This window comes from Cyprinus carpio, chromosome A17 (genome assembly GCF_018340385.1).
Source record: "Cyprinus carpio isolate SPL01 chromosome A17, ASM1834038v1, whole genome shotgun sequence".
Taxonomy (NCBI): Eukaryota; Metazoa; Chordata; class Actinopteri; order Cypriniformes; family Cyprinidae; genus Cyprinus; species Cyprinus carpio.
Window position 1 is genome coordinate 13,846,691 of NC_056588.1, and position 18,532 is coordinate 13,865,222.

General features: G+C 37.7%; 1 protein-coding gene across 1 annotated transcript in view; it reads right to left on the reverse strand.

Annotated features, from left to right (window-relative positions):
* The window catches only part of LOC109054737 (usherin-like), a 196,342-nt gene that overhangs the window by 52,929 nt on the left and 124,881 nt on the right, over positions 1-18,532 (reverse strand). Inside the window, 11 exon segments of the mRNA XM_042773393.1 lie at positions 4,038-4,259; positions 4,411-4,463; positions 4,465-4,574; positions 5,731-5,748; positions 5,750-5,930; positions 8,212-8,324; positions 8,629-8,831; positions 12,220-12,429; positions 12,571-12,734; positions 13,383-13,505; positions 15,416-15,741. Coding sequence (XP_042629327.1) covers positions 4,038-4,259; positions 4,411-4,463; positions 4,465-4,574; positions 5,731-5,748; positions 5,750-5,930; positions 8,212-8,324; positions 8,629-8,831; positions 12,220-12,429; positions 12,571-12,734; positions 13,383-13,505; positions 15,416-15,741 — 1,723 coding nt within the window.

The following is an 18,532-nucleotide window of genomic DNA, read 5'->3' on the forward strand; positions in this document are numbered from 1 at the left end:
CTTAGTGTGAATTAGCTCATTATCAGGTAATTTAAAGTTGGAATCAGCGTATGCAGTCACTAAATTACAGCCGATATTTTAAAGGTTGTTGAGAGCAAGACAAGACAAGAACACAAGAATGATTCAAGAATGTTTATTATATATATAAATATATGTATATTATATATATATATATATATATATATATGTTTATATATATATATATATTATATATATATATATATATATATATATATATTATATACACACACACACACTACCGTTCAAAAGTTTGGGATCAGTAAGACTTGTAATGTTTTTTAAAGAAGTCTCTTCTGCTCATCAAGGCTGCATTTATTTGATCAAAAATTCAGTAAAAAAACTGTAATCTTGCAAAATGTTATTAGAATATAAAATAATGGTTTCTATTTAAATATCCTCTAAAATATAATTTATTTCTGTGATGTAAAGCTGAATTTCTATCAGCCATGACTCCAGTATAAAGTGTCACATGATCCTTCAGAAATCATTATTGCTGATTTATTATTAGAATTATCAATTTTGGCAACAGCCAAATATTTTTTTGGAAGCTGTGATGCTTTTTTTTCAGGATTCTTTGATGAATAAAAAGTTAAAAAGAAGAGCATTTATTTAAAATAGAAATCTTTTCTTACAATATACACTACTGTTCAAATGTTTGGGGTCGGTAAATTTCTATTTTCTTTTTTTGAAAGAAATTAAACCTTTTATTCAGCAAGGACGTGTTAAATTGTTAAGAAGTGATAGCAAAGATTTATATTGTTAGAAAAGATTCATATTTTTGAAGACATTCAAAAATAACAATAAATGCTGTTCTTTTTAAACTTTTTATTCATCAAAGAATCCTGAAAAAGTATATAAAAAATATTTGGCAGCACAACTGATAATTATAATAGTGATTACTAAAGGATCATGTGACACTTTATACTGGAGTCATGGGATGTTGGAAATTCAGCTTTGCATCACAGAAATAAATTATATTTTAAAGGATATTTAAATAGAAACCATTATTTTATATTATAATAACATTTTGCAAGATTATGGTTTTTTTTTTTCTGAATTTGTGATCAAATAAATGCAGCCTTGATGAGCAGAAGAGACTTCTTTAAAAAAAACATTACAAGTCTTAATGATCCCAAAGTTTTGAACGGTAAGATTACAGTTTTTATATTATATATATATATATATATATATATATATATATATATATATATATATATTTTTGTAATTTTTGTGACAACATCACAACAGCACCAAAGCAAACCCCTTTTCCATCAGTTGCTGCATGGATAGAACGGCTGTAGGCTTCAACTGTAGAGAAAGAGAGAGCGAGAGAGAGAGAGAGAGAGAGAGAGAGAGAGAGAGAGAGAGAGGGATAGAGATAAGAAACATTTGTTTAACATATTCAACTGAAATATATATATGATTTAACACTTATGCACTGTTGGAGTTTTAGAGAGAAGGCCAGACAGAATATTCATGTTACTGACATCTAATTACAAACTTCAAATGTGTAAGTACATAAGAGCAATATTTACCAATTGAATGATCTCCCTTCTTTCCTCAATTGTTTGTCAATCTTTCTATTAAATTCTTCCACTTCACTGAAATAGTTATCAGATAACAATCACTTTTGTGATAACAGAAATATCAGTAGCAAAATGGTGCACTAGGCATTGTGCAAAAACAATTAATATTGTACTCTGACCTGAAATGATAATCTGGACCAGAAAGGAAGATTGTTAGAATATTTTGAGATCATGAAAATATCCCTATTGCCTTTTTTAATCATCTGTCCTCCAATGAGCCTAACCAAATCCATAAAATCACTTCATATTGACCATGCAGAACATGACAGAAACTAACACGTTAACAATGGACTGTGTGTGGAGTAGGCCTGCAGATTAGGCCAAATTGTAACAAGCTATTAAAACTGCCAAATGCCTCATTCATCATTGCAAAATAATGCCAAAACAACAGGCTAACACAACTAGGCAGTCAGTGCAGTTTAATTATGAAAGATATTTTATACTTAAATATGGTAAAACAACGAGTATTAAGCCAGTATTCACACTAATACATTAAGTTGCAGGTAAATCTTACAAACCTTACATCAACCATGCTCTTATCATCTGATAAGTTTAATTAATGTGCTGGCTAGATTCACTTAAAATATTTCATCATTAAAACTCAACAAGGATTTATGAAATCATGGCCACGAATTAACGTCGTAGTAATTAATAAAACTAGCTCACGAATTCTTAATTTGGTGGGAATGAATTATTAATTCATAGTTAGCAGTTCTCAATATGTAAACTTCGCACCGTTTAAACGTTACAAAATATAACTTAATTAAATATCAGTACTCACCGTCTGATTGTTGTCCACATCGTCCATCTTTAATTAGTGTTGATCCAGTACGGTAGGTGGCGCTGTCACAAAAAACTAGGGTCCTAGAACTGCGGTCCTAGAACTGCGGTCCTGAAACTGCAGCCTCCGGTTGTGCAGGAATACCCTTCTCCAATGGTAACTAGTTTAACTCGCAACATAGTTGGTAAAATTCCCATGACACTTGGTCTCACGTATGATATATGAACACCATTAAAAAATAAAGAAATAAGCAGCCAGATGCCTAATAAACGTAATTAAGCCCCCATTAGGCTTTCCCCAAAACCTACGATTTTGCCGGAGACTACAGCACATTTCAGCTTTTACTCACATTACACCCTCCTTAGCCAATAGAAGAGGATAGCAGCTCATGACATATGCTGCGTTATCTGTCCATTAGCTTATATTTGCAGAGACACTCACCACCTCCTTGAGGGAGTCGTGGTGTCTTTATCAAGGTTAAGTAGCTCATTCAATAATACAGCAGGCTGACAGAGTGAGGAGCCAGCGTGGAGCTCGCGGCGTGAGCCCCCAGCTCTGCACACCAGCGGAGTGGCTACCAGGCAAATGGCCTTTAGTTATCCTAACGGTACTATCCATCATAACATATGCTCTCCCCAGAATCCTCTATTTAATGAGCGATGACTTCTTCATCTGCCTTATTTCAGTAAGATGAACCAAAGGAAGAGAAAATCAAGCGAGGTAATGTTAGCGAGCGGTGTGGCGTGGCTTGTTTTAATCTAGAGGAAAATGTTTCTGCTAGTTTCTGAAATAACTCCAGGAATATAGTGAAATGAATGAAGTGATTAAGTTTCCTAAAAAGGGGGACAGCTTTGAAAAACTGTATATCAAGGGCAGGGTGATTAACAAAAGCTTGAAAATGATTACTGGACCCAATCCCAGGATGCTACTGAAGCCACCGAATGACTTAGAGAGTGTGTTTGTATGATAAATACACTGGTGCCACTGACCTCATGGTGGCCATTAGTTCTGTTGCATCCTGGGAGCCTGCTGTGGGCTTGGCACAGCTTTGGTTGGTGCTCAGGTAGACTCAGCTCCATCATCCAGCCTGACAAAGATGGCTGACACCAGGGCCAGTGCCCATCCAGCCCATCTGTGCCCAGGTGCCCACTTTAGCAGGGCACTGCAGGGGAGCCTAGGTGACCCCAAGAGGGATCATCTCCTCTGACACCCACCACAGTGTCATTAGAAAGTCACTAAGGAGTAAGGGCTAAACTTAGCCACAATGACGTGGCCATACATGCTTTGGCCCATTTAAAGTTAGTACCACATTTTCGGTTTTGCAGAAGTAGATTTTAAGGCGGCCCTAACAGTATAATTCTGCTCTCTGACAAGCGGCTGGGACAAATGGATTGTACTATGATAAGTGTGATGTGGGAAATGCAAATTATACTTCATGTCATCAATAGTGGTTCACTTCTGTGCTGGACTGCGACTGCAGATCAGATATGGCTGATTGCTTTTGACATATCAGAAAACTTGGACCAATCAAATATGAGAGCCGGAACCAACTTTTCTCTAAAATGCACTACTGTTCAAAGTTCTTGGATCAGTAATATATATATGTTTTTTTTGAAAGAGTGAAAAAAAGCATGTTTCTCCAAGCTTACCTGATACATGTTTATGGGGCGTCCCCTGGTGAGCATCCCCACAGCACACTGTCTCTCTTGGGACCAGCTGTCCTCCACAACACTGGGAGCTGAAGCCATCATGAAGACGCCCCCCACAGCAGATCTGTCCGGCTCCAGACATGAAAGGACTCCCATCACAGCATGAGTCCCCAAGACCAACAGATACACGCCGTTCCACAGAGTCCGGACAACAGACCTCTCCTGCAAAACACATATAGAACAATCAACTACAGTATGTGATGTACAACAAAAGAATGTTCAAAAAATAAGGAAGAAATACTGAGATTGATATTTTTATGCAGCCTAACTTGAATTCACATTTGGCTGTGTTAATGGTGAATGCAGTGCATACCTGGTGGAACTAGTATGTAATATCCTCCACAGCACTGGTGTTGAGGCAAAGGCGAACTGACCTCCACAACACACACTCCCAGAATCCTCTAAAGCTGGAATGTAATGCTCTTCACAACACTGATGAGACTGATTTAGGCTGTGAACAGTCCCTGCACAGCATACCTGCAACAATAAAACACATAAAAACATATGCAATTCAAATACATTGTCCATACAAGTTTTTCACTCCTCAAGACAATTAGGAATTTAAGAGGTGGCAATGCCTCAGCCCTGAGGGCCCGCAGAGGCACATGTGAGCGCAAGTAGAAATCGGTAGAAATCCAGCCCATCTCTTCACTCCACAGCAGCGGGCTATATTTAGCCAGACTCCGCTGCCTACTTTGGCGAGAAATCAGGGGAGGATAGATTCTCTAACAGCACTGAGATGATACTCTTGTGGTGTCTGAAAAATCTGTATTGCCCTGAGCCACTGACATTGTCCTTACCTTCTGGCCCAGCTTCCAGTAGAAAAATACCATACAGTAAATACCTCCTCTGCTGTGCCTTTGAGAGAGATTTGAACTTTTAAACCTACTTGAACCCGGTTTATCAAACTCCTGAGAATTACAACCACTACGTGTAAAGGCAGTACGAAAAGAAAGAAAGTGCATAGAGTATGTAACTGAGTAATTGAGTCTTGGGATATAGTGTTGGACAATGAGGGGCCTTCAAGTCAAAACTGTTCAGAACCACTGGATCAGCTTAAATTGCCCAGACAACAGGAAAATCCCCTATTGTAGAATTTACAGCATGTTTAAATGTGTTCATTTTTCTTTTTTATAATTAAAATAACACATTGAATTGATATTTCCTATTAGAACTAATAAAGAATCAAACAAAAACACCTTTCACAAGGTGTTAAACTATGGATAATGCTGAATTCAAGACAAGCTCCATTAACAAATTATCACAATAGTGTGTCATGTTGCCTCTGTGAAACTCATTTTTCTATTATACTGCTTTACAGCTTTGAGAGCTCTTGTCCTTATCTGAGTTGTGTTCTGTGTGCTTGTCTCTAGTGTATTACTGTCTGATTTAAGCTGGTGGAGACGTATGGCCTGTGTTTGCTTGCCAAGTTGGCTGTATTTCAATAACACCAGGATGGCAGCAATTGCAGAAGACAAGTTAATCTGTTTACTGAAAACAATCACAGGGACTGTGCTTCATAGATAAATACCAGCCACTCCAACTGATTTGCCACTGTTTCTTCATGGAATACTCTACTATCAAAACTAATGATTCAAGTATAACAGTTTAATTGAGGTTAGTGAGTAGTTACCTGTGTCTCAGGATTATAACCAGGTCTTGTCGCAGAAGTCTTGGTCTGCAAGGCACTCCAGGTACGAGCAGTGAGCCTGAGGAGCAAATGCCTGCTGGGTCTGCAGCTCCTCGCACCTCTGCAGAGTCCTCCGCCACACGTCATATCCTCCCAGAATGCCATTGGGCTTACCAGGTGATGTCCAGTCCAGTTTAACTGATCTAACACATACAGAATACAGACACAGCACAGATGTTACACCTTCACAAATACTGCTCATCACTTGGTGTATACTGTCAGTCTGTTTTTAGTTCATACTTTGTTTTTGTTCCGTCACTTTCAAGGAGAAAGCATGTAATATAATAGAAAAATCGTGATAACTGCCTCGTTATATAGCGCTTTCTACAACTTGATATACTAGAGCCAAATAGATGTGCTGTTCAGTATGAGTTATGATATGTGTCATCTTTTCTTTTTCTGATGTACTTCTTGTATTGATTTTCCTCTCCACTCATCATGCAGGAGAGCTGGCTTTCCACAGAAAGGAACAATTTTTGTTCACTACTGCTTACTTTGAGATACTGGATAAAATATTGAGTCCTGTATTATGTCATTAAAATATTAAGTTGCATTACAAGAATTTTACTGTATCACATTTTGTAATATTTATTAATAGCAACAAATTAATTTCACTGATCACATATTATCTTGTATTTTAAGGTAAGTTTGATTATGAATAAGTTTTAAATGACACATACTAGCGAATCCTGCTGTGGCATACTGTAAGCAACACAATTTTTATTAGCATTATTTAATAAATGAGTAAATAAGAAACAAATAAGCAAGTAAATACAAAACAAAAAAAAAATCACATTTGGTGGTGCAGCTTGCTATCTTAAGGAACAGCAGACAGGGAAGGACAGGGATTTGGAAAACAAAACAAAACAAAACAAAACAAAACAAAACAAAACAAAAAAACATTTGCATCTGGCGGTGCAGTTTGCTGCCTGACCGAACACTACAGAGAGCAAACAGGAAGGAAAAACCAAAAAGCCATTAAACAAGCCTTATTTCTTTCTTAACTGTTGCCATAACCTTATGGAAAATGTGCTTTTGTTTTCATCATCTTTTTCATCTCCTCTCCACACATGATAATATCCATACCGCTCTGTGATTTGGCTTCCTTTCATTTTGCTCATCTCTTTTGTGTTGTGCAAATCTCTTGTCACATACGCAAGACGTAGAGAATGACATAATTACGGTTTGCATGGGTCTCTCTCCTCTCCTCTGCCCCCTCACTGATGAGGAAGCTAATTGATAGTGAAGGCCTCTGACGACTTTAAGCTGACAGACCTTAGTATCTGATTAGGAATTCATGAAATACGACAAGGCTTTCACTTTTAAAGTACAGACAAAGAATCATTGGGAGATTACTGTGGGCTTTAAATATATATATATATATATATATATATATATATATAAATAATTCATGATTACTTTTTTCTTGAGGGGTCAGGGATGGGGAAGCAGCTTTCCTATAACAAATGCGTTAGTATTATATTACAAAGGGTGGCATTTCTGTCCACTGTTAATCCCTCATGGAGAGAAATAACTGGAATTCATATTGGGCGGCAGCAGTGGGTAATCCATCGGTTGCAGCACTTGTCATATTTCAATCAAAGCTTAAGCCAGCCGCCGATTCCTGTTCCCAGCCCCCACATAGCACCAGAGACAGAATTAATGAATTAGCTATTGATTAAATTCCACTCGAGCAAATCTAGCGTGGCAAATAAATGAACTGTTTGGGGCATGTGTAGGCCACGGCCAGCCATGTCGGGCCAATCGATCAGTAGTTAGTATTCTATTGGGAGTGAGTACGGCACACTGGTGATATGACATGAGGTTGGGAGAAAACACGGCAGGAAATGTGTGAATTATGGCTTATTATGGCACACAGAGCCTTAGTGCCTTCAAAAAACAAAATTTTTACAAGTGCTTACAATGCGTTACACTGTAGTATGTGTAAGGTTGTCTTATATTGTGTACAGTGTACTGAGTCAACACCGGCTGCAACCGATTTCAAGCTGTTGAAGTCATCAAATTTTGACTAATCACCAGTTAGCCAAAGTTCAATGTAAGACAACAGTAAAACATGTGAAAACTATTCATCCCACTTTATTTTCCAGTGCAAAACTGTAGATAGACAGGGAAAATAAAATGGCTCAAGTAGCTGTGCTGTGCACATTTGGACACTTCACATGTATCATAAAGAGACAAATTTGGTGAATTACCCTTGTTTTGAAATTATTCATAATTATTTTATATAATTGAAGGAACAATGTACCTGAACAATGATCAGGGATGCCAAATCCTAAATAATTGCCAAATACTTGCCTCAGAGACATGAGACATGATCTAAAGAAAGCTTGAAAATCTTTAGTCAGAGGCAGCCCCGGTACACTGGCATTCACACCACTATCTGTGTCTGCTTGACTGACTCACCTAGAGCTAAGCACTTGAATCTGAGGTTTGGCGATTTCAGTCGGTGTGTCCTCAACCGTGGTCACCTGAGTGCTGTTACTCTCCACACACGCGTACACAGTACACACCTCCACCTAAACACAGAGAACAGCAGACCCACTGCACAGGTTAAATCCAAAACAAAGTGAGGTCCAAAATCTCTGAAAATCTTTTTACTAAAATTTAAAATGATTTGTGCATTATTACAGAAACATAATTATTAGTTTAGGACTTAAAATCCTTATTTATTTAATGGAATCACTTTTATTTATTTATTTACTTGCCCATTTTAAATCCAAAACCTTTAGATCCTAGATTTTCAATTTGGTCTCACACTTTTGAACTTTTAATATACGCTAAATAAAATATGTATCTGTGTGTTTAGATAGAAGGCCAGACCTGAATACTGTGTACAGTGAATGGCAAAAGTCCTCCAACTTCCAGTGATCCAGTTCCATTGCTAGTGGACTCATAGAGATGGCCATCAAGATAGATGGAGTACTTTGTGACTACACCATTTGGAACGAAAGGAGCCGTCCATAGCACCCTCACTGCTGTGCTATTTAGGACCACCACCTCTGGAGGAAAGACTCCTTCAGGTTCTGCAATACAGAGAGGAAGCCACACTAAATCACCCAGAAGAGCTCAGAGGACTGGAGCCCACATGAAAACATACGGTCATATTGACATAACCACAGCACTTTTGAAGAGCTCAATCCTCAAGATTTGTCTCTTTAACCTCTGCCAAAGATGAAGCTCAGGGAAGGCTCGAGGTCCTTAAGTCTGTAGTAGTTTCTACAAAGAGTAAAACAATGACCGACAACATCTACAGAAAAAGACCTGGAGGAAAAGCAGTTTTTTCATTCCTTTTCTCTTTTTTTCCCCAGACCAAGATCATGCCAGCGGTAGCATAAACACACAGCATATTCTACTCTTAATAGTCTCTGAAAAGGCTTTGGGCAGCACTTTTATTTCTGCCTTAGAAAAAGAGCATGAAAGAGAGACAGAAAGAAAGGGACGGGCATTTTCTTAAAGCTGTTCTGTGTATTTTTTATGTTAAAATACGTTCTCCTATCCTAGCTTAAAGTGTTGAGAGAACTACAGTGTAAGGAAACTATTCATAGAAATCATAGAATTTCTGATGCTGCATAAATTATTACACTATTTAATATATATATATATATATATATATATATATATATATATATATATATATATATATATATATATATATATATATATATATATATATATATTCAAACACACACACACACACACACACACACACACACACACACACACACAAATATATATATATATATGTCCCTCAGTTGTCTAGTTCAAACAATAACCAATAATAATGCAGCAGTACACGTGTGTCCATTTGATGTGTGTTCTTGAGTGCACTCGTGTATAAATAATGTAATTTTATATGTACATCAGGGAATGCTGACAGCAATACATCAGGGAGGGCTGGCAGAATGAGAAAAGGCTGAGTGTGACTCTTTCACTTTCCTTCTTGCTTTTGGGGGTTCCTGCAGATGGTTTGTGGGCAAATTGAATCAGTCCTGGAGAAGCGCGCAGGGATTGGAGTGCTGCACCGGGGGCAGAGGGGGTTAACTGGGCCAGTCTGGGGGATTCTTTCTACAGCTTGCACCATTTTCGCCTTCTTTTTCTTTTCTCCTCCCTCTATATTTTGCAAGCTCTTCCTTTCCCATGACAAATCACACTGACTAACAAAAGAAGACCAGAGAGCATATTTTTCAGCTTGATGTGACTCTAGTAAACAGCTATTGTGACAACTTTGTAAGGCTCTTCTGAAAGAATGTAAAAAGGGAATGATTGATAAAGCTTTTTTCTGAGGCTAGTGAAGTTAGTTTGTGAAAGAGAGCTGAAAGACATGAGTGTAGTGCTAATGACAGCTGAAAGATCAAATATCTCAGCAGCGGCTTTGAACAAGCCATCGGCTGACATGACGGGCTGGGGAATGAATTCGATACAGAGCAGGGGTCCTGACACTTACACTCTCTCTAAAGAATATAACTGCTGTTCTTCCTACTCCAAAGCCTCAAAAAGACTCCCTTCAGGAGATATCCTGCTAACACAAAGGTCAACAAGTGAAGAGACCCCATCTAAGATATTTTCTAGTAATGTTAAAGTTCTTGGACCTTTACAGCAATCTTACCTATGGTTTTTGAGGGACAGATAAATGTTTTGGTATCGACAACAACTAACAGTTACCTAAATACCGTTGGTCACGCATTAATGGGTGGTATGTCACTTAAAAGGATGATTAAATAATGGTTCATACAGGCCATGTTTTTGTATATAAAAATGTGAGCTGCAGGGAGGTGGAATAAAATAAAAGCAGAACCTAAAAAAAGTTAAACTTTTTCTAACAGTTAAGATGCTGCAAAAGACATAAGATGTGAGTGCAATGGTCAAATGCCCATTTAGTTTATGTATTAAAAGTGAATAAATTATAAAATAAAAATGAATGAATGAATGCATGAAAAAATATAGGGTTCTGTGTGAACGGAACCTAACATTGTTCTTAATGAACTAAAGTACTCATTATTACGGAGCAAGGATTGTTACTAATCAATCAAATATTTTTATTAGACACTCCATCAATCAATCAAAGCAGCTACTTTGAAAAAGTTGGAAAAAATAGCTTAGTACTTGAAAAGGCTAGACTGTTTAGAACACAGCTGAACCACTCAAGTCATTAAAAAATGCTTAGTGCCCGCTTGTTACTCCCCATCACTGACCAAAAGAGCAATGAGACATACTTGTATGTGACCGATATCAGTGTCTTTTTCCATGTAATTTCTGCTGCTGTATTATTAATGCAAGACTTCACATGGACAACCTCGTCTCCATTCCAGTTTTTAATTAGCAGGCTCTTAACATATACAGTACACTATCATGCAGCATAGTGTGATCTTTTAAGTTCAACTGCTTTTAATAAGCTGGCCTTTAGTCTGTAAAATAATGAAGCTACCACTACTAGCTCTTTGGTAAATGATCTGTAACCTTTATTTAGGAGCAAATTATATTCTAATGTTTTTAAATTATACTGATAGGAGACAGAGAAAGAAGTTGAGGTATGTTATGGAAAACCAGTTTAGTAGTTTTTAGTGTGTAAGGCACAATTTAACTAAAACTGCAGAGTGTGTGTATGTGTGTATGCGTACTTAAGAGGTTTGCTGAGCTTTCATCTGTTTTGTGTTATATGTGTGTATGTGTATTTTATGTGTGTGAGGGGAGCTTAATGACTATTGATCATAGCACTGAGGTCAAGATATCCACATTTTGGTAAAGGCAAATTTTTCTGCAGCTTGTGAGTACAGAGGGACAATATTCAATCAATCAGTTCTTCTCCTCATCTGTTTTTTATCTCTGTGAGCAGGGGCTGCTGGAGTGATATGAGAGAGGCAGGCTGACAGAAATCACAGGAATATTTGAAGTGTTGACAGGAAAAACATAATTAGCCAATATCTTCAATCCAAATTTCGTCTTCAGTTAAACATACAGAGATGGTTGTGGTCTAGTAAACTCCATATTTCAGTGAAACCACTTGGATTCTAAATATCATCTAAGATGCTTTGCAAACTTTTACATTATTTGCGTAGATGCAGAAAACATGATTGTACATATAAATTAAAAGAGTCTAATTGGCAAAGACACCACCTGGTCTTTTTTGTTCTAGAATGTGGCAAATATATTTTTGATTCCATTCACATAACAAGAAATTTATTTTTCAACTGAATCACTCCAATATGGACTTTGATACATTCACGTAACTTGAGGGACAAACAGGAATATTACAAACGGTTCAACCAGTACATGCACTTAACAATAAATACATTTAATACTTTGTTTTATGCTAAGGATTCAGTCAAACAGGTAGGTTAAACAACAAATCGGGGCCCTGTGGCTTGTCAGTCAAAATAGATGTGTGCATCAAACTATACACTATACACTCACCTCCATCTGTAGTAGTGCAGATGACCTCAGGACTTGTAATGTTGTGAGCGCCGTTGGATACAGTCAAGGAGAGCTTGTACTCTGTGCTGGGCTGCAGGTCAGAGATGACCACAGAGGTCACAGCTGGATCAAGAGTAAGAGTCTGTCTGTGCTGGGTGGACAGAACCATAAGGATGTAGTCCTCCACACTTCCCTGCAAATCTTGTAGAGCTGGGAACATAAGATATAGAGAGAGACAGGACATACTTAAGGTCAAATTTTAAAAACAAGTTGTCTTAACACAGATTCTTTCCTGAAATGTATTTTCGGTCAAGGGCCAGGATAAGTTTAATATAGATTCTAGACTCTTACTGGGGGTGGTCCAGTTGACCAGGATCGCTGTATGATTGAGAACTTGGACAGATATGCTGATGGGGGTGAGGGGTAGCCCAGCCAGTGTGACCCCTGTTGCAACCTCCCCTGAAGCGTAGCCAACATCATTGCGAACCAGAAGTTTGTATTCGTACCATGTGTACCTGTAACACATTTAAAAACATTATGCACACTGACATTTTCTGGAGCCACAATCATAGAATCTTATAATATATAATTATTTATATTATTACATTTACATATTAAATCATTTATACTGTATGCATAGAAAATTATTTTATATTGTAAAATACTTTGAATTTATTTATATAGATTTTATTCATATAAAGTCTAAAAATATAATCAAAAAATAGGAAAAATACTTAAATACATTTGATTATGATAACTATTCTAAATATATCCACTGAAAAGTGTGTTTATAAGAATGAGGCTGTATAATACTAACAAAAGCTGTGATAATACTGCATTAAATGTCAAGGATTTAAATATGCTGCATAAAGTCAAGCTCAAAGTTAATCTTTTACAAGGACTGAAAACATTTAAATGAAGTCAGACATGAATCTAAATGACAGAAACTGTGATACACGGGAAACATTTGGGGGGTTTTATGTTGGAGTTTTTCAGCATACACACAAGGAGTGCCAGATAAAGATTAGCCGAAAACAGTTTAATTCTATGGAATATTTGCTCAAAGTATCTTTGAACAGCATTAAAAAGATGGCATCAATGCACAAAAACAGTTTTGTACACACAAGCAAAGTTTGCATTAAAGCTAATTTCAGTAATCTCACCTGCTAAGGCCTTTATCTTCATGAAACAATTTGGTTCCTGCATAAACATTGTACCACAGATTCAAATCTTCAGGGGGACGGGAGGCCAGGGGCTGCTGGGTTTTCCGTCTCAACAGCTCAAATCTGAGGGCAGCGGAAACAGCCAGATAATCAGAGCCTGCTCCACTCCCACAATCCTCCTGCCATTTCACACCCCGCACTGCTGTTTTCGCTGGGTTTTTGCTTTTGTCTTTTCTCTCTCTCTCTTTCTTTCTCCCTCAACAGTAATGCTAATTTCGTCTGTAATCAGGAGAGCTCAGCTTAATGTGCGCTTTATAAGCCTAGTTAAACAAACAGAGCAGCAGCGGGAAAGTAGTCATGAATTTTAATCATCCGCCGTGAACAGACCTTTATTTACCACCTAATCAGCTCAAAAACAGACTAAAATATACAGTGAGAAAGAACAAGAACTTTTACGCAGTGCCTCAATCTACACAACCTAGGGAGACACTTGGTGTTCTCATACAAAATGGCAGAGTTATGGATTATTCCCAAGAGATTTTAGAAATTCCTTTACCATATGAATTACAATTTTGGTTACAACTGATTTTACTGAAGAATCTAAACATCCATTTTATCATCCATTTACAACCATATCTACAGTATATACATCAAATACAGTATAAATAAATAAATAGCTAGCTAGCTAAATTGACTGACTGACTGATTTTACAAACCCGATTCCAAAAAAGTTGGGACACTGTACAAATTGTGAGCAAAAAAGGAATGGAATAATTTACAAATCTCATAAACTTATATTTTATTCACAATAGAATATACGTAGATAACATATCAAATGTTGAAAGTAAGACATTTTGAAATGTCATGCCAAATATTGGGTCATTTTGGATTTCATGAGAGCTACACATTCCAAAAAGTTGGGGACAGGTAGCAATAAGAGGCCGGAAAAGTTAAATGTACATATAAGGAACAGCTGGAGGACCATTTTGCAACTTATTAGGTCAATTGGCAACATGATTGGGTATAAAAAGAGCCTCTCAGAGTGGCAGTGTCTCTCAGAAGTCAAGATGGGCAGAGGATCACCAATTCCCGCCAATGCTGCGGCAAAAAATAGTGGAGCAATATCAGAAAGGAGTTTCTCAGAGAAAAATTGCAAAGAGTTTGAAGTTATTATCATCTACAGTACATAATATCATCCAAAGATTCAGAGAATCTGGAACAATCTCTGTGCGTAAGGGTCAAGGCCGGAAAACCATACTGGATGCTCATGATCTTCAGGCCCTTAGATGGCACTGCATCACATACAGGAATGCTACTGTAATGGAAATCACAACATGGGCTCAGGAGTACTTCCAGAAAACATCGTCGGTGAACACAATCCACTGTGCCATTCGCCGCTGCCGGCTAAAATGCTATAGGTCAAAAAAGAAGCCATATCTAAACATGATCCAGAAGTGCAGGCACTTCTTAAAAAAAAAAATAAAATAAATAAATAAAAGCCTTCTCTGGGCCAAGGCTCATTTAAAATGGACTGTGGCAAAGTGAAAAACTGTTCTGTGGTCAGACGAATCAAAATTTGAAGTTCTTTTTGGAAAACTGGGATGCCATGTCATCCGGACTAAAGAGGACAAGGACAACCCAAGTTGTTATCAGCGCTCAGTTCAGAAGCCTGCATCTTTGATGGTATGGGGTTGCATGAGTGCGTGTGGCATGGGCAGCCCACACAGTGGTAAACATGGCCATGTCCCAACTTTTTTGTTGATGCCATGAAATTTAAATTCTGTTTTTATTGACAATTTGTACAGTGTCCCAACTTTTTTTGGAATCGGGTTTGTACTTTGAGGAATGTGAACATAAATTCTAACATACATTTTTACAACCATATCTATATATATTCAAATATAGTAGTACTACTACTAATTATTACACATGAATAAATAACAAGTAATGAGTTATGTATTTAATAATTATTGTTTCTTTGTTTTGTGGAGCTTAGATGTTGTGTTGTACATCGATTGAACATTCATATGTACCTTATGTTGGGCCCATTCGGCCAAGGGAGTTGCCATGAAACAGCCAGGAAAGATTCACTGATGGCTACTACTGACAGGGATGGCAAACCTTCTGGAATTGTGGGTAATGTAGCAACCAGTGTTGGAGAGCTCTCAGTGCAGCCTCCAACATGGCCTCCACCTCCTGAGCAGGCGAGGACGGTGATGCTGTAGTTGGTGTAGGGCAGCAGGTTGGTAACAGTACGGTGGAGCATGGACGTATTGGTGTGTGAGATGCGTGGATCAGGCATGCGGATCTCGTAGCGCTCAACTTCTCCATTGGGTATGAGTGGAGCGGTCCATGTAACCTGCAGTAAAGCAGAGGATACATTTGAACCTGTTAGTATCACTGAAGAATTTGACATCAGAGTCTAACAGTGTTCTTTTGGTCATGTAGTTATAAACTAAAGTCCAGCGCAATATCACAAAACATCATCTCAGGCTTTTAGATCGATGAGTTTGTGGAACCGATGTCATGTGATTAAGCAAAGGCTCCCTGACTTTGACCCAAGACAGAATATTCCTTTCATTACATTTAAAAGAGGCCTCAGCTCCTGGAGATCATAATGAAATCCTAATGGAATTGCATAGGAAACGCTGCTCGTTGCTGCTACATACTGTCTCTGGATCAAGACAAGCGTCAGCATTTGATGGACACATTAAACATATTGTGCGTGCCTGGGGAGAGGAGATGAAACTGTAGATTGGATAAATGTTAGAGTTACGATTAATTATGACAGGAAAGTTATAATAATGGATATTAAAAGGTTAAGCAGGAGTGAAGGCTGTTTTAAAAAGCATTTTTAATCCAACCTAATTTTATGATAATCTACAGCAATGAAATAGAAATCTTTTGTAACATTATTAATGTCTTTAATTGTCACAATTTAATGCATCCTTGCAGAATAAATTTCTTTCTCTCAAAAAAAAAAACAAAAAAACAAAAAAAATTCTGCCCCAAAAACTTTGAAACATTAGTGTACTTAAAAAAAAAAAACTGCTTTGGTCCAAAACAAGCCACCCCCCCCCCCCCCAAAAAAAATTAAAAAAATTGTAGACAAATGTTGATTAAATTTAATTCATTAAAAAAAGTATCAGTAAAAGTATTCATAAAAATAGTTTCGTGTTATTAAAGATAATTCATTTTATCCCATTTGTTTTATGTACTGTTATGCTTATTAGGAGTATCATGCCTGTTAGCTTAGCAACATGCTAACTTTGTTGAACTCCACCGCACAGTGAGCCTCCCGTGTAAATCAGCTTCATGATGGTGGTCAACTCAATGCTGCCTTAGAAGGCAGCTGCCTATGTAGAAACAGCAGAAGGCAGCATGGCATCTCACTGAAATGAAATCATCAGTGCTTGCTAGCAAAGAGTTTGCCATGAGCATCACAGAGACTGCTAGCATCTCAACAGGAATTTAATATAGCGTATGCTAATGTGAACAGTTGTTTTTTGGCTTTTACATGTAGAAGCGTTCTCATCCAGTTACATACAAATGCAGCAGTTAACAAATTAATGAAATAATAATGGTATTACAATACACTAAACCGGAGGATAGGGGAAAATGAATAATTCAAGCAAGTTTATGCAAATGCCGCCTTTGTTTGAAGTGGTAAGCATTTCTGTCCATGTTTCTTGGCACTAGCACACAACAAATAACAAAGAGAGAAAGAGAGGGGGTGCACGGGTGTATTTACACACTGCAGGATCTAAGCTGCAAAGCTTGTTTGGTTACATTAACACCCCTTAAATCCAACCTGTAAACCAGCCAAAAGACTGCAAGCTACCTAGCCCTCTTGAGTATCGTGTCTGTTGAATTAGGGATGTCTATGCAGTTTGCCTTGAAACACTCAAATCTACTTTGTCAAAGAGTAATTAAGGTCTGGCATGCTTTGTGTATCTTACAGACACAAAATAAAGAAGTGCAATCTTTAAAGTGTTAGCAAGATGACCAAGGGCACATTCATGAGGGGTTCCCACAATACTCTGACAGACTTAATTGGCTGTTCCTTAATTTGATGTTCTTTGATGTTAAGTTGTGAAAATGCGTATCAATGTTCTCATAGCATGAGGGTGTCACTGGAAAAATGATGGATGCTCTGGGTGTGGCATTAATGGGAAAAGATACAGTAGCTTCTTCCTAACAGTCACAACAAAGATCTCATTTGCACCTCATTGGTGAAAAGGCGGCATAAGGCACTACAGCCTGCTGACAGGAGGGTGGGACAGGATTGAGCAACACCCAAACACGATCATTTAAATCAGAAATGCATTCTTTACTTTAAGAAGCACAGAATACAAAGTTAATTCAATAAGTTAATAATGACAATCTATTTTGTAATTACGTACATATACACTACTGTTCAACAGTTTGGGGTTGGTCAGTTTTTTTTTTTTTTTTGGCTGTTTTTATTTGATCAAAAACACAGTAAAAACAGTAATATTGTGAAATATTATTACAATTTGTCTATTGTTTTCTATTTTAATATAATATTGCATTAATATATTTTAAAATATAACTTATTCCTGCAATTGCAAAGCTGAATTTTCAGCACCATTACTCCAGTCTTTAGCATCACATGATCCTCAGAAATCATTTTAATATGCTGATTTGATGCTCAAGAAACTTCTTGAAAACAGTTGTGCTGCTAATATTTAACAGTCAAAACTGTGATACCCTCAATACCATGACTGAGGTGCCATTGAGCAAGACACCGAACCCCCAACTGCTCCCCGGGCGCCGCAGCATAAATGGCTGCCAACTGCTCCGGGTGTGTGTTCACGGTGTGTGTGTTCACTGCTGTGTGTATGCACTTTGGATGGATTAAAAGCAGAGCACGAATTCTTAGTATGGGTCACCATACTTGGCTGTATGTCAGGGATAGGCAACTCCGGTCCTGGAGGGCCACTATCCTGCAGAGTTTAGCTTCAGCCCTCATAAAAACTCACCTGCCTGTATCTATCTGGTAATCCCGAAAACACTGATTGCCTTGTTCAGGTGTGTTTAATTAGTGTTGGAGCTAAACTCTGCAGGATAGTGGCCCTCCAGGACCGGAGTTGCCTATCCCTGCTGTATGTCACATCACTTAGTGATCA